Genomic DNA, 17231 nt, shown 5'->3' with positions numbered 1-17231 from the left:
CTTGAAAAATGTTTTCCAAAATCAATTCTGTTTCTTCTTTTAGGTGACATTTAAAATTAACAAAAACGTTTTTTAACTCCTGCATCTCTAGGATCTCAGTAGGAACTTTTTCTTTTTCTTTCCCTTTTTCTTTTTCTTTTTCTTTCTCTTTTTCTTTTTCTTTTTCTTTTTCTTTCTCTTTTTCTTTTTCTTTTTCTTTTTCTTTCTCTTTTTCTTTCTCTTTTTCTTTTTCTTTCTCTTTTTCTTTTTCTTTTTCTTTCTCTTTTTCTTTTTCTTTTTGTTTTTCTTTTTCTTCTGGGGATTCAGTAGGTAATTCTTCTGTTTCTGTAGTAGCATCTTTCTTTCCACATATTTCAACTGTAGTTAAAAGGTGACTGTCAGACTTACAGCTCCTTACCCTGGGAATATCATAGCTCATTCCCATCTTAAATTGAGTTACTGTCTGTCCCTTCTTGCTGGCATATGTTCCTTTTAAGATGGTGGTTTCAATTTGGGTAGCTCTTGACATTTGTTTGGCCATGGGTTGCCCTTCTGGCACTGGAGGTAAGTTTACTGGCTTTGAGGTGAGATCTGTACAGCTGTATTTTTTAGCTGTGGCTGCAGAATAAGCTCTGTATGCAAAATCGTCACTGCAAGTACTACAGAAACTTGAGCTACCCGATGAGAGAACCGAATCATCAGACAGAGGATATATATTTGTACGCAACCTTTCTTCATACATTGTGATGGCTGGATATAAAATACTGGTCACTGTCGCCACAACCCAGGTCATTACATTCTGAAGTATGGCATTTAATTCTTCAGCAGATATCTGCAAAGAAAGTAGATGGGGATGGATAGAGAGTTAAAACATTCATGGGCTTCGTGTCTATAAGGTGACTTACTTTGCCCACTCTTTATCACAGAAGGCACACTAGAAGAAGCTAGAAAAATTCACAGTATAGAAAAGGATGCAGTCTCACTCATAGGAGAGGAACTCTGGAGCCTGGACTCAAGTTAGTTGCACTTGCATTTTATGAAATGAACCTCACTGTTAAGTAATCTATGATTTCCAATTTATGGCATACTAGAAAGGCTACTGAACTTGAAAGTCTGATAAACTCGGTCTGAGTTCTGGCTTGATGATAGATTTGAGCTACAAGCAATTTGGGAAATCATCTACCAAAGTGTGAGAAAGCTGTAAACTGTAAGGGTGAAGGAGGTGTTCAAACAGGAGAAATTACAATTCATTCATATTACTGAAAAACACTATAATTGGACAAAGTATCTTGCGCTTAGAAGACACCATGTTTACTGAATCATAATTTTGTCATTATAATGCAGCTGGTGGCCCAGTGGCTCCAGCATTAGAACTGGAGTCAGGAAGACTCTCGTTCAAATATGTCCTCACATAGTAGTAGTAGTATGATCTTGAATAAATCACTTGACCTTTGTCTGCCTCAGCTTCTTTATCTTTAAAATGGGAATAGCAGCAGCCTTAATCAGGTTTTTTGCAAATGAGATAATATTTGTTAAATGCTTTGTAAACCTTGAAGTGCTATATAAATGTTGGCTATCATTAATGTTGTCATTAAATATGGTAACCCAAAAGTCTTAGCAATGTTTTAAGCTATTAAATCTTAAAACTCCCCTATAACTTTTGGGATACTGTGTATAAAAAGAAATAAAGATCCTCCATCTCCAGACCTATAAAAAACCTGAATTTTTTCACTGTTCTGTGTAAAAGCCTTGATTTTTTAATTGGGTCCTTCTAAAGGCAAAAGAATAGGGAAAAATGAATTGGGCATCTCTGCCATGTTTTTTTTTTTTAATGGGAAAAAAGATTTGGCAAGAAAGAAAACAGGGCACCTGGCCTGGGCAATGCTTCTCAGAGCCACTCTCAATTTTCCTGGAAGATGTGAATGAGGGTGGCATTCCTTTTCAATTTATGTATTCTAACAGATTGAGAAAGCTTCTGGCCATCATAGAAATGTCCCATACACTCATGTGACTCGCAGCTACAAGCCTATCTGGTTGAGATAAGAGAGGACCTACTAGAGAGAGTTCAGTAGCCTCTGTGGACAGGTTATTTGGCAGCCTTCTGCCTACCTGTACCACGTGGTTCTGTACAGATTTACATATCTAGACACGTACACTCCTAGGTATCTAGAGAGGTATATTTATAGATACATATTTTAAATACATATATACATACCTACTTATACATACTTACATACTTATACATAGACACCTGTTTATATCCGCATCTGTATCTTTATCTACTCATACATATCTATAGATGTATCTGAACCAGCCTGGATACCTCTGAGTCAAACAACAGATGAAAAAGCTATTCACGTGTTTCTGAATGGAAGGTAGGGGGAAAATTAGTTTGGTAGAAGCTGGGGACTAAGAACTTTCCTAGTTCCCTTCTACTCATTTAGCCAGGGGAAGCTAAGGCAGGGCTGCAGTTTGGGGGAGGATGCTTGCTTAGTAGCCAGAGAGACTTAGCTCAGTGTGGTCCAGCTATAGAAGCAGGGGCAGAATAGAGAGAAAATACATACTGCTTGATTATCAAGGAAAAGAAAGAGCTAGTCTAGATTTCGGTAGTTGAAATGGGGTATTTAGAACCAAGGAATCATGAGCTAAAATAAATTCCCCGACTGAAATTCTGCTCTATGGCCCTGTACTAACCCACCTGCATATATTTTTGATGTTCATAAATCCTGATGCTGAAAGTCCATTTGGGGGGTGGGGTGCTTTTAAGACTCCCAAAACATCTAGGCATTTTGTAGTTATTTGGAATGTGACTTTCTTTTATATATTAATTTCTCTTAGATTCTGTTATTACATAGAAATATTCTTGATTTTTGTGGGCTTTTGTAAAAGCTGGCAACTTTGCTGAAGCTATTAATTGCCTCAACTAGCTTCTTTGCTGATGTCCAAGGATTTGCGAAGCATCATGTCATCGTTAGAGAGGAATTATTTTGTATTCACTTTGCCTAACATTAAGCCATTGAGCTCTTTCTTTTACCTTATTTCTTTTGCTAGTATTTCTAGTCAAATAACAGTGGAGAGAGTGGGTGCCTGAGAGCACCTTGCTGTCCGTGGCTTACTTTGATTGTAGATGATAAGGAGAGATATAAGCTTCAAGAAAGAATCTAAAGCCCAAGCGTGCACAGTGACTGTAAGCTACGGGGGGAAATGAATGCCTGCCTAAAATGAGATAGAAGATAGATTCTTCAAGAAATCCCATCACCCCCACAGGGACAAAGGTCAGGACTTGCAGCACAGTGAAATCTGACCCTTGTTCTCATAGGCTCTCAATATTAGCACTGGAAGGAACCTTAAAAATAATTTTATCTAGTCCTTTCATTTTATAAAAGAGGAAACTGAAGTTCAGAGAATTTGGGTCAACAGCCTACCAGTCACATGTCATAGACATGACAGAGATGGGCCTGGAACCCAGGTTTTATGATGCCAAGTGTGACATTGTTTCCATTATTAGTTGACTTGTCCGGACAGTCTTGCCCATACCTCTCTGAAACCTGACACTAGAGTAGACCTGGACATCCCGGTCCATTTGTTAAAGAATTCCTCAGGATAGGCTGATATCCACTAAGGACCTGTTGCAGTCTGCAAAGACATAAAGTTGGTTTGGCTTGGGATATCTGATGACTGCTAGGTCCTTTAAACCTTCCTAGAGTTCCCATAGGAAGGTAGAAGCTTCCTTTTTCTGTCTTTTCTAGACATGTTATTGGTTCTCTGCAGACAAACCTCATCCTTTCCAGCAACAAACAGTTGCTGTGAACAGAGGGAGAGAGACCAGAGTGATAGATGACAAAAAGAAGACTAAATGACTGTTATGGATAAGGTGATCTGCTGCATTGCTTTTTATAGTACAACCCAATAGAAAATCAAATTGCCACCTTGTTTTTTCTGCACATCTTTTCATACATACTTTTTCTTGTAGGCCATTCTGCAGGAGATGATGTTGTCTGAAAAGCAAACAAAGGATCAATGTTGAGTTTTTTGCTTCAGTGACAAAAAACTTAAGACATCTTCCTTCCAAAGTCCTCACTGCCTAATCGATGGCTTGTCTTTATATTTGGAAGTGTGTTAGAAATTCACAAAGAAGAGAAATATCTTTCAGGGTCCCCCTTGTCCTGTCAAGTAGATTTGGGTCTCTGTGGCAGACAACTCTTGTTCAAGTCATTGCATAAGCATCTGACCAGCCTGCTGCTGCCACACCCTAGCTCTCCTTAACCAGGTCTGTGGAGAGTTGTGGGGAACACACACAAATGGTTTACCAGAGGGATGAGATATTCCCTTAAATTCCATGGGGTTCCATCATAGCATCTGATGAATGTGACAACTCTTACCTTGTATCCAATTTTGTTTGTTTGTTTGTTTTGGTGAGGCAAATGGGGTTAAGTGACTTGCCCAGGGTTACACAGCTAGGAGGTGTAAGCTTCCATTTTTGATAAGATATCACTCCCAACTTTCCAGCTGATTTCCGGTCTCTGAGTTATGATCTGATTCTTAACTTCCTCAGATCTGAGCATGTGCCAAGTGACTTTCTGTGCTAGGCCCAGTGCAGGCTCTTCTCCCTCCCTCCCTTGGACCACTGCACTGCCTCCTATTTGGTCTCCTTGCCTTGACTCTGCTTTCTCCTTGCCATCCTCCACACAGAAAGCAAAGTGATGTTCCTAAAGTCCATCTGACCTGGTCACTCCCTTGTATAAGGAGCTCTGGGGACTCCTCATTGCCTCTAGGATTAAATATGCTGATATGCTCTTTTACACCAAATTCCTGAGAAATGCGCATTGGGAATTGTGTTCAGTCAACATAATCAGACTTGCTTTTTTTTTTTTTTTAAGCTAAGGCTGTATGAATTATTCAACTTAATTAAGCTAGCTTTTATTAGTAAGTTGTTACTTATAAACCCAAGGTCTTTGTTTTATAAGGCTTCCCCCTTTCTGTGTGAGTTAAACTCCCTGTTTTTTTGTATGTGAGTTAATTCTTCACTTAAGAGTCATGAAAACTTGTAAAACACCCCATCATACTCTTATAATCAGTGAGTTGCTTCACTAATCATAGTTGCCCAAGCCAATGAAGAAACGAGCTTTGATTTAATTAAATTGGGATTTATTTATTATGTATTAACAATATTTATCTAAGTAAGAAATTTATTATAATTATATTATATTATGATATATAATATAAAATAAAAAATGAAATAAATATTAATAATATTTATTAACAAAAAATGGAATTGGGAATGCCCACAACCTTAATGTTACAAATTAACCTGCTTCCCTATTCTGAATGCTATTAATAAGCATGAGTGTCACAGATAGGCATTAATCTCATAAATATTCAGTTTGATTCCTTCTTCTTTGTTGACTCTAAAAATGTTCTCTGTAAACCCCTCAGTTTATCTTTGGCTCCTAAGAAGCCTTGGATCCCTTTTATTGGCAAGTGTTAGTCTTGCTAATAAATTGATCATGCTTGGAACTCTGTGTCTCAGTTACTCTTTATTGCAGATTTTTATCCCAGCACTCCAAGAATTTCAAAGGGGAGCGGGATTTCCTTGAAGTTATCTATATCTATATATGTGTATATAACCATAAACCAACCTTTGTGCTTGTCTTCCCCGTGCCTTACTTCAGCACATGCCCCCATTTCTCATTGTTTGCAAGCTACCTCTCTCCCTGATTTTTTTAAACAATCATTTTATTAGTTTAAACAAGCACCTACTAAGTATCAGGCACTGACACTTTTTTTTTTACACAAATATCTCATCTTATCCTTACAACAATTTTGGGAGGCAGATGCTATTATTATACCCTATTTACAGATGAGGAAATAAACTCGTTTGGCAAAGACCATACTTCTGCTCTTCCCACTGATCTATGTTTTGCCAAGGAGCCCATGTGATACAGTGAAAGAATATTAGTTCTGGTGTCAGAGGATCTGGGTTCAAATCATATCTCTGCCGCTTATTACCAGTGTGATCTTGGGCAAATCTCTTCTCCCTGGACCTTAGTTCCCTCCTCTGTAAAATGAGGAGATTAGACTAAATGAATTCTGGTGTCCCTTCCTCTTCTAGATCTAAGATCCTATCATCTAGTCTTCCTATTTCTATTGGCAACATCCCATTCCTGCTTTACCTCAAGTGCACATATTTGGAATAATGCTGAAACTTCCACTTCTTGCCAAGTCCCACTATTCATTCCTAGTTGCACTTTTTGTGGATGACTACTACTCTTAACTCATTCCAGACTTGTTATGGAGCTCTTTGCTTGCAGCCTCCTAATCTTCTTCCCTACTGTCATTCAAATAGACCACCATTTGATTGCTTCTTATCTTTCTTCAAAATTATAGGTTCTTTGTTACTTAATAAACCCACTCTGCATTTCTGACCATGGTCTTTAAGCTACACCCTAGTTCTAGATAGCTTAGCTGAAGTCCTCTCACTCTATACTGCTAAGCATTCCAAACAGGAAAAAGTACTAATCCTTCCCTGCTCCCAAAGAGACTCAGCTCAGATGAGGTCAAGCTGTCTTTCAGAGCTGGGGCTGAGCCTGAGCCTCCCCTCACCATACTACACAACAGTCTACACCCTCTGGTTTCTCACCACCAGGGAGCTTGTATTCACTTGAGCATTCAACTTCCCATCAGTCCTTTCAAACTAAACTCTAAATCCTTCTATTGGAAGGTTGTTCTTGAGCCGTCATCTACCACCAAATGGCATGTATTCTAACAATTTTCCATAGTGATTTATTTATAATTGTATATATATATATTTTTTTTTTGAGAGCTGTTTATACTTGTATATATACTATATACTTATATATTATATATATATAGTACTCATATAAGTGTATATATATACTTATGTATAGTATATAGTATAGTAGGAGTATATGTACTTATGTATATATATAAGTACTTATATAAGTATATAGTACTATATGCTATAATATACTATATAGCACTATAGTACTATAGAGCTGTGGAATATTACCTGTTCTACAAGACTCTCTGAAATTGTCTGTCCAAAAATTTGGGGGGATATGCCCAAAGAGTCAGATTGCTATTCCTCATCTGATGCAATCTGTTACTAAGATCACTAAGACCTTTACCCTATCTGGGCCTTTATAGGTGAAACAATGGTCATTTATTAGTGGGTTAGATTTTCTCTAGATAACAGGGTATCTGGCAAGGGTTACCTGGTATGGTTCACACTTTTCAACTTCTTAATTTTCTACCATTAGAGTGCTGAGACTTTAAGTTAAAGCAAAAATGCCATTTCCCCCTAAAAGGTACTACCTTAAGCCATTAACACCTCACTCTGAATGAATTTATCTGAGATTGGCAATGGTCATCTCAAAAATAAATGGGTGGTGGGGATTGAGATATAAGAGTAGCAAGTTTTAATGAGACTGGTGCTACTTGAGGAGCCCACGATATGCTAGTGGACTATGATGAGATTAACAAGAGGACATTGAGTTTCATGGGAGAAGAGGGCAATTCTGCCCACCATTCTGCAAGGGTCCAGCTCTGAGAAAATACATTAAAAGGATGTGAATTTTATCAAATACAAAGAGGACTATTATGTATTAGGAAGGTATTGATTGTTAAAGTGAAAGATTATGGGAATTGCATGAGTCACACTGGCTCCATATCATAAAACTAATTTCATTTTGAGACTTCTTTTCTACCTGCTTGCTAATCATGGGAATTGAGTGATATCCTGTTTCACATCTGGAAAAGTACACCTACTTGAACTTTTGAAACTCACTCAACTCCCTGCCAACCTAAAAAGCTCCTAATCTTTCCTCCAATTAGAAATCAGATTTCTTGCATCCTGATTTACATCCTGTCAATTGTTTCCTTTTAATACATAAAAATTTGTCTCCCCTTGCCTTTGGGGGTCCAGTACCAAGCCGAGGAGTTCTGGTCCTTATCTGTTATGTCACTGGCAAGCATTACTTTAATAAACCGATATGCTCTGAAGCTAGAATTTTTTTCTCAGTTACTTCAGATTTCATCCATGGCATTGTTTTAGCATAAGGAAGGAAGGCAGCTACTTTGGAAGTAATCACAGAACGAAGAAAAAAATAGACATGCAGTTTACATTTTAAATTTATCTAAAATTTAATAGCCACCTTTTATAAGCCATTTCTTGACCACGAGAAGAGAAAAGCTTGTTTAAGTCAGGGAGCAACTGAGTTGCTCACAAATGAGTAAAATTTAACTAAAGAATAGAAAGTGTGATTTAAACTGAAGAGGGATCTGTGTGGCTGCCCCCTGAAGAGATATATTTAGTGATGGGAAGAGGGGAGGTGACAATGAATTGGCAATGTCTTTTGGGGAGGCTGATGTAGAATTTTCAAAGCTCTATATAACAGAATTAATTGTTTAGGTAAACTGGAAGCAAAGTCACCAAAGAAAATTAGAAAGAAACCGTGTGTAAGTGCTTAGGAACTGCAGTATTGCAGTTAATTGGGGTTGTGCAAAATTTTATGCTAAATAGCAAAGGAGGAATTCTATAAAATAAAGATTAGTTATTTAGATAGTTTGGGATATGGTCAGGAAATACAATATTCTGCTACTGAAAGGCCACTCTAGGGGCATAGTCTCCAGTCTTTAGAATCTCATGAGCTTCAAAGCAAGGGGATAGGAATGCAAGGCTGTCACTTGGAAACTCTCCTTATCTTTTGCTCAAGGTTAAAACTGCAAAGTGTCAGGGAGAGAAAGAATGACGCCAGGTTAGGAACATGAAAGAAAATGATTTGGCTCTTTGGTTGATGTTATGGACTTTCCTTGTGAGAGAACTGCCATGGATGCCGTGTCAGCTGGTAGGAGGGACCCAGGAGGTAGAAGAGGGCTTGGCCTCTGAGGCAGGAGGTTAGATCTTTTCTTAGAAGGCAGCACTAACTCCAGGTGTCTCCCATCTGCAGATCCACCTACACAGTGCTGAGTGGGCTAGGCACAGGGTAATCCCGGAAGAGAGTCAATATAAATAGGGAGCTTTGCCCTAGACAGAAGGATGTGGAGAGATTCAGGGATGTGGAAAGAGAGACAGAATCATACATGTACTTGCTCTTTCTTCCTGCTGAGAACATTAATAAAAAAAGGTTGTTTGGCACCCTAACATCGGTCTCATCTCCACGTCTATCGGGGGAAGATTGGTATGTATGGCCTTGGCAATCAGTAGCCTCGGAGTGGGAGGTTACAGGTTGATTTTTTTGAAAGAAAATAAAAAGTCTATGGAAAGGTAAAAATGTTACCATGAACCAATGAGCTAATTGTTAACTCTGAGCTCTAAATTTTAAAACAAAGGTGACTTAAAGCTCTGGAAAATTGCGATTTTGATGTCGTACATCTAGATTTGATTTGGTCGAAATTTGTCCTGTAATTGAATTATGATGTGGTGAAATGTGATCTCATATTGTGGCATCAAATGCAAAAAAAAAAAGTTGGAAAAATGCAGGAAAATATGAGCTACACTTGTGTCTCAGAAATTTATTATCTGTATGATCTTAAGCAAGTCACTTATCTCTATTTATCTTAGTTTCCTGATATATAAGGAGGAAAATAATAATCAAACCCACCTCCAAGACTTGTTGTAAGGATCAAATGATATGATTGTGAAATTCGCAACATGGCATCTAGCACACAGCAAGTACTATATAAATTACCATTTTTTTGATTTAACTGGATATAATTGTTACATATTTGATAACTCCATATCAAGTTATTGATGTGATTAGTATAAAATGCCAAAAGTAACAAGGTTATTGGTTTTCTGTGTAAGATAATTTGGAAATGCATTTGACTGAATTGATGTCATCTGACTGGTAACAAGTTTTGTTTCATGTTTTAATATACAGTATTGTGTCAAATGTGATAAGAAACCATGATTATCAAAAATGCTGTTAGATAAATAATTTATTTTAATCTAGATACCCTTAGATTACAAACTGAGCTGTTCATATGTAATAAAAATACATATTTGAAAACTGTTAAATGTTTAATGGGGTATATTTTGTTTTAAAACAAATAATTATAATCATAATTGACTAGGGGAAAAAGTTGCACACAACCTTTAAGATATTCTTATTTGTGGAGCAGCCACATGGTGCTATAGTGGATAGAGCACCAGCCCTGCAGTCAAGAGAATCTGAGTTCGAATCTAGCCTCAGATACAACCCTTACTAGCTGTGTGACCCTGTGCAAGTCACTTAAACCCAAATACTAAGTCTTTATTTATTTATTTTTTATTTAATGATTACTTTATATTGACAACATTATCCCTTGCACTCATTTCTTTTCCGATTTTTCCCCCTCCCTCCCTCCACCCCCTCCCCTAGATGGCAAGCAGTCCTTTATATGTTGGATATGTTGCAGTATATCCTAGATACAATATATGTTTGCAGAACCGAACAGTTCTCTTGTTGCACAGGGAGAATTGGATTCAGAAGGTATAAATAACCCGGGAAGAAAAACAAAAATGCAGATAGTTCACATTCGTTTCCCAGTGTTCTTTCTTTGGGTGTAGCTGCTTTTGTCCATCATTTATCAATTGAAACTCAGTTAGGTCTCTTTGTCAAAGAAATCCACTTCCATCAAAATATGTCCTCATACAATATCGTTGTCGAAGTGTATAATGATCTCCTGGTTCTGCTCATTTCACTTAGCATCAGTTCATGTAAGTCTCGCCAGTCCTCTCTGTATTCATCCTGCTGGTCATTTCTTACCGAACAATAATATTCCATAACATTCATATACCACAATTTACCCAGCCATTCTCCAATTGATGGGCATCCATTCATTTTCCAGTTTCTAGCCACTACAAACAGGGCTGCTACAAACATTTTGGCACATACAGGTCCCTTTCCCTTCTTTAGTATTTCTTTGGGATATAAGCCCAATAGAAACACTGCTGGATCAAAGGGTATGCACAATTTGATAATGTTTTTGGGCCTAATTCCAGATTGCTCTCCAGAATGGTTGGATTCGTTCACAACTCCACCAACAATGCATCAGTGTCCCAGTTTTCTCGCATCCCCTCCAACATTCATCATTATTTTTTCCTGTCATCTTAGCCAATCTGACAGGTGTGTAGTGGTATCTCAGAGTTGTCTTAATTTGCATTTCTCTGATCAATAATGATTTGGAACACTCTTTCATATGAGTAGTAATAGTTTCAATTTCATCCTCTGAAAATTGTCTGTTCATATCCTTTGACCATTTATCAATTGGAGAATGGCTTGATTTCTTATAAATTTGAGTCAGTTCTCTATATATTTTGGAAATGAGGTCTTTATCAGAACCTTTAACTGTGAAGATGTTTTCCCAGTTTGTTGCTTCCCTTCTAATCTTGTTTGCATTAGTTTTGTTTGTACAAAGGCTTTTTAATTTGATGTAATCAAAATTTTCTATTTTGTGATCAGTAATGGTCTCTAGTTCATCTTTGGTCACAAATTTCTTTCTTCTCCACAAGTCTGAGAGATAAACTATTCTATGTTCCTCTAATTTATTTATAATCTCGTTTTTTATGCCTAGGTCATGGACCCATTTTGATCTTATCTTGGTATATGGTGTTAAGTGTGGGTCCATGCCTAATTTCTGCCATACTAATTTCCAATTATCCCAGCAGTTTTTATCAAATAATGAATTCTTTTCCCAGAAGTTAGGGGCTTTGGGTTTGTCAAACACTAGATTGCTATAGTTGACTATTCTGTCTTGTGAACCTAACCTTTTCCACTGATCCACTAATCTATTTCTTAGCCAATACCAAATGGTTTTGGTGACTGCTGCTTTATAATATAATTTTAGATCAGGTACAGCTAGGCCACCTTCATTTGATTTTTTTTTTCATTAATTCCCTTGAGATTCTCGACTTTTTATTGTTCCATATGAATTTTGTTGTTATTTTTTCTAGATCATTAAAATATTTTCTTGGAAGTCTGATTGGTATAGCACTAAATAAATAGATTAGTTTAGGGAGTATTGTCATCTTTATTATGTTCGCTCGGCCGATCCAAGAGCACTTAATATTTTTCCAATTATTTAAGTCTGACTTTATTTGTGTGGAGACTTTTTTATAATTTTGCTCATTTAATTCCTGACTTTCCTTTGGTAGATAGATTCCCAAATATTTTATGGTATCAACAGTTATTCTGAATGGAATTTCTCTTTGTATCTCTTGCTGTTGGGTTTTGTTGGTGATGTATAAAAATGCTGAGGATTTATGGGGATTTATTTTGTAGCCAGCTACTTTGCTAAAATTATGAATTATTTCTAATAGCTTTTTAGTAGAATCTCTGGGGTTCTCTAGGTATACATCATATCATCTGCAAAGAGTGATAGTTTGGTTTCTTCACTGCCTACTCTAATTCCTTTAATATCTTTCTCGACTCTTATTGCCGAGGCTAGCGTTTCTAATACGATATTAAATAATAATGGTGATAGAGGGCAACCTTGCTTCACTCCAGATCTTACTGGGAAAGGTTCCAGTTTTTCCCCATTGCATATGATGCTTACTGATGGTTTTAAATATATGCTCCTGACTATTTTAAGGAAAAGTCCATTTATTCCTATGCTCTCAAGTGTTTTTATTAGGAATGGATGTTGGATTTTATCAAATGCTTTTTCTGCATCTATTGAGATGATCATATGGTTTTTGTTTGTTTGGTTATTGATATAGTCAATTATGCTAATAGTTTTCCTAATATTGAACCAGCCCTGCATTCCTGGTATAAATCCTAGTTGGTCATAGTGTATTATCCTGGGGACGATTTTCTGTAATCTTTTTGCTAATATTTTATTTAAGATTTTAGCATCAATATTCATTAGGGAGATTGGTCTATAATTTTTTTCTCTGTTTTCAGCCTACCTGGTTTAAGTATCAGTACCATGTCTGTGTCATAAAAGGAGTTTGGTAGGACTCCTTCAATCCCTATTTTTTCAAATAGTTTATTTAGCATTGGAGTTAATTGTTCTTTAAATGTTTGGTAGAATTCACAAGTAAATCCATCTGGTCCTGGGGATTTTTTCTTAGGGAGTTGATTGATAGTTTGTTCTATTTCTTTTTCTGAGATGGGAGTGTTTAGGATATTTACTTCTTCCTCTGTTAGTTTGGGCAAGCTATATTTTTGGAGGTATTTTTCTATTTCATTTAAGTTGTCGAATTTATTGGCATAAAGTTGGGCAAAGTAACTCCTAATTATTGCTCTAATTTCCTCTTCGTTAGTGGCGAGTTCTCCCTTTTCATTTTTAAGACTAACAATTTGATTTTCCTCTTTCCTTTTTTTAATCAGATTTACTAAGGGTTTGTCTATTTTGTTGGTTTTTTCATAGAACCAAATCTTAGTTTTATTAATCAATTCAATAGTTTTTTTACTTTCAATTTTATTGATCTCTCCTTTTATTTTTAGAATTTCAAGTTTAGTGTTTGACTGGGGTTTTTTAATTTGTTCCTTTTTTAGCATTTTTAGTTGCAAACCCAATTCATTGACCTTCTCTTTCTCTATTTTATACAAATAGGCCTCTAGAGATATGAAAATTCCCCTTATTACTGCTTTGGCTGCATCCCATACATTTTGGTATGATGTCTCATTATTATCGTTTTCTTGGGTGAAGTCATTAATTATGTCTATGATTTGCTGTTTCACCCAATCATTCTTTAGAATGAGATTATTTAGTTTCCAATTATTTTTTGGTCTACTTCCCCCTGGTTTTTTGTTGAATGTAATTTTCATTGCATCGTGGTCTGAAAAGGATGCATTTACTATTTCTGCCTTACTGCATTTGAGTTTGAGGTTTTTATGTCCTAATATATGGTCAATTTTTGTATAGGTTCCATGAACTGCTGAAAAGAAAGTGTATTCCTTTCTATCTCCATTACATTTTCTCCAGAGATCTATCATATCTAACTTTTCTAGTATTCTATTTACCTCTTTGACTTCTTTCTTATTTATTTTGTGGTTTGATTTATCTAATTCTGAGAGTGCAAGGTTAAGATCTCCCACTATTATAGTTTTACTATCTATTTCTTCTTGCAGCTCTCTTAATTTCTCTTTTAAGAATTTAGATGCTACACCACTTGGTGCATATATGTTTAATATAGATAGTGCTTCATTATCCATGCTACCCTTTAGCAAGATATAGTGCCCTTCCTTATCTCTTTTAATTAGATCAATTTTTGCTTTAGCTTGATCTGAGATCAGGATGGCTACCCCTGCTTTTTTGACTTCACCTGAAGCATAGTAGATTTTGCTCCAACCGTTTACCTTTAACCTGCATGTATCTCCCCGCTTCAGGTGTCTTTCCTGTAAACAACATATTGTAGGATTCTGGCTTTTAATCCATTCTGCTAACCGCTTCCTCTTTATGGGGGAGTTTACCCCGTTCACATTTATGGTTAGAATGACCAATTCTGTATTACTTGCCATCTTGTTAACCCCGGTTTATGCTTTTCTTCCTTCTTTCCCCTTTCCCCTTTCCAGTATTAAGCTTGTGAGCACCACTTGCTTCTCACAGCCTTCCCTTTTTAGTATCCCTCCCCCCGCCTTAGAGTTCCTCCCCCTATCTTACCCCTTTCCCTCCCAGTTTCCGTATTCCCTTCCTCTTAGCTTATTCCTTCCCTTTTCACTTTTCCCTTCTCACTTTTCAATGAGGTGGGAGAAGTTTCACCATAGATTGAATATGTCTTAAGATTTTTCACTTAAAGCCAATTCTGAAGGCAGTAAGATACCCACTATATTCATCCCCCTCCATTCTTTCTTCAGATATAATAGGTTTCCTATGCCTCTTCATGAGATGTACTACCCCCACTTTACCCTTTTTCTGGTACAATGTCCTTTCCACATCAATTTCTAGAACAAGGTATACATATATTCTTTATACATCTATATAGTCAAAATATAGTTCCCAAGATTAATCTTTACCTTTTTAGATTTCTCTTGAGTTCTATATTTGTAGATCAAACTTTTTGTTAAGTTCTGGCTTTTTCATCAGAAATAGATGAAATTCGCTTACTTCGTTGAATGTCCATCTTCTTCCCTGGAAAAAGATGCTCATTCTCGCTGGGTAAGTTATTTTTGGTTGCATACCAAGTTCCTTAGCCTTTCGGAATATCATATTCCAGGCCCTTTGATCTTTTAATGTGGATGCTGCCAGATCCTGGGTGATCCTTATTGTGGCTCCTTGATACTTGAATTGGGTTTTTCTGGCCGCTTGCAATATTTTTTCCTTCATCTGAGGGTTCTGGCATTTGGCCACTATATTCCTTAGTGTTTTGATTTTAGGATCCCTTTCAGTGGGTGATCGATGAATCCTTTCAATGTTTATTTTTTCCTCTGTTCCTATGACTTCTGGGCAGTTCTCTTTGATAATTTCCTGGAAAATAGTGTCCAGGCTCTTTTTTTCATCATGTTTTTCTGGAAGTCCAATGATTCTCAGATTGTCTCTCCTGGATCTGTTTTCCAGGTCTGTTTTCTTCCCCAGAAGGTATTTCACATTCTTTTCCATTGTTTGATTTTTTTGGATTTGCTTGACTGATTCTTCTTGTCTCCTCGAGTCATTCAATTCCAATTGTTCAATTCTGATTTTCAGTGAAGTATTTTCTTCACTCACTTTTTAAAAATCTTTTTCTAATTGTCCCATTGAGTTCTTTTGTTCTGTGGAATTTTTTTCCATTTCGCCAATTTTGTTTTCCAGTTCACCAATCCTATTTTTCAAGGATTTTACTTCTTTATCCACTCTCTCTTTAACTGACTTCTCCAGGCTCTTTTGCCAAGCCTCCCTCTCCTTTTCCCAAGCTTCCCTCTCCTTTTGCCAAGCCTCACTCTGCTTTCCCCATTTTTCTTCTAGCTCCCTTGTGAGAGCCTTTTTAATTACTTCTATGAGGTTCATCTGTGCTGAGGAACAGATGATCTCCTCCTTTGGGGATTCACCTGGAGACTGTCTGTTTTTAGTCTCCTCAGGATTTAGAGTCTGCTCTCTATCTGTGTAGAAGCTGTCAAGGGTTAAAGTCCTCTTCAGTTTCTTGCTCATTCTGTCTAATAATCAAAGACAAACTACCAAAGAAAAACAGAAAAAACTGGAGTCTTTCTTTGGGGGAGGGGCTGGGTGTGTTACCGAGCTTCCTCTACAGACTGCAGGGGGCAGCAGTGAGGCACTAGCAGGACTGTGTTGCGCCTGCGCTCTGAGATCCCAGAGCATGCTGAGTCACTGTGGGGGGGGAAGGGGGGGTGGCCAGGTCCCGAGAGACTCCAGCTGTTTGGGGTTGTATTCTTCACCCCCGGTGCTTTTAGCTTCTCTGCTGGGCTGCTGACTTGCTGCCGGAGCAAAGTATCTAATCCTGTAGCGAAGCTCTCCCCGCAGAGATGGCTGCGATCACTCCCCACTCCCTCTCCAGTCTGCTCCCGTGCTTTCACTGCCGCTGCCCGCCGCCTGCGCCCGATCTAAAACCGTCCCAGCCCTCCAGTAAAGACAGATCTTTCTTGGCGGATCTCAAGGATGGCTTCTCTTGGTAACTATTTGTGGGTTTTTTTTCAGTCAAGCATTAATTCAGAGGCTTGTAATGAAATGGATAGTGAGAGAAAGCGTGGAGCTTACACAGCTGTGAGCCTCCTCTCCGCCATCTTAACCAGAAGTCAATACTAAGTCTTTTTAAAAAAATGGTATTTCTATTTCTATTTGTGAGTTGCCTTGAGATTTTATTATTCAGATTTTATATTTGTAGTAAGATCTTATAGCGCTACTGACTAAATGTTGCAAAACCTAAATTATAAGTCTGCGAACCTAGAACTGAGAAAATAAGATTCCCTTTTCCCACTTCTTGTTAAAGTGATAAATGTACAAGTTTGCTATAATAAAGAAAGTGAGTTTTCACTTGAAAAATGTTGGCTACTATAAAAATTAGGAAAATGTATAGAACTTCAATAAATTAATGTCAACTATCAGGTATTTGTTATGTCTGAAACACCAGAATGTGGTTAGTTTTAATTGATAAGTAAAGAAAAATGACATGTAACTGTTAAGGAAACATGAGAAAACTAATAATATTCTTTTTTTGTTGTTATTTTAATTTGCTTTTAGCAAAGGTATTTCTTAAGATGGTATAGTAAGTACAACTGTCATTAAACATTTCTCCAAAACCCGGAGACATATTTCCCAACAAATAACAGCATCCATGGGATTTCTGGGCTCAACCAATAGTAGAGAAGCATATT

At 37.1% G+C, this 17231-nt stretch overlaps 1 protein-coding gene across 1 annotated transcript in view; it reads right to left on the bottom strand.

Moving 5' to 3' along the window:
- Nucleotides 1–262: 262 nt before the first annotated feature.
- Nucleotides 263–17231, bottom strand: part of FSIP2 (fibrous sheath interacting protein 2) — a gene marked incomplete at its 3' end in the record, with an annotated part of 62678 nt that continues 45709 nt past the window's right edge. Inside the window, exons 14-15 of the mRNA XM_051969052.1 lie at nucleotides 3941–3977; nucleotides 263–811 (exon numbers count right to left, since the gene is read on the bottom strand). Coding sequence (XP_051825012.1) covers nucleotides 263–811; nucleotides 3941–3977 — 586 coding nt within the window. The remainder of the gene's footprint in view (nucleotides 812–3940; nucleotides 3978–17231) is intronic.

The sequence above is a fragment of the Antechinus flavipes genome, chromosome X (genome assembly GCF_016432865.1).
Source record: "Antechinus flavipes isolate AdamAnt ecotype Samford, QLD, Australia chromosome X, AdamAnt_v2, whole genome shotgun sequence".
Lineage (NCBI taxonomy): Eukaryota > Metazoa > Chordata > Mammalia > Dasyuromorphia > Dasyuridae > Antechinus > Antechinus flavipes.
This window is presented reverse-complemented; position numbering and strand designations above follow the sequence as displayed.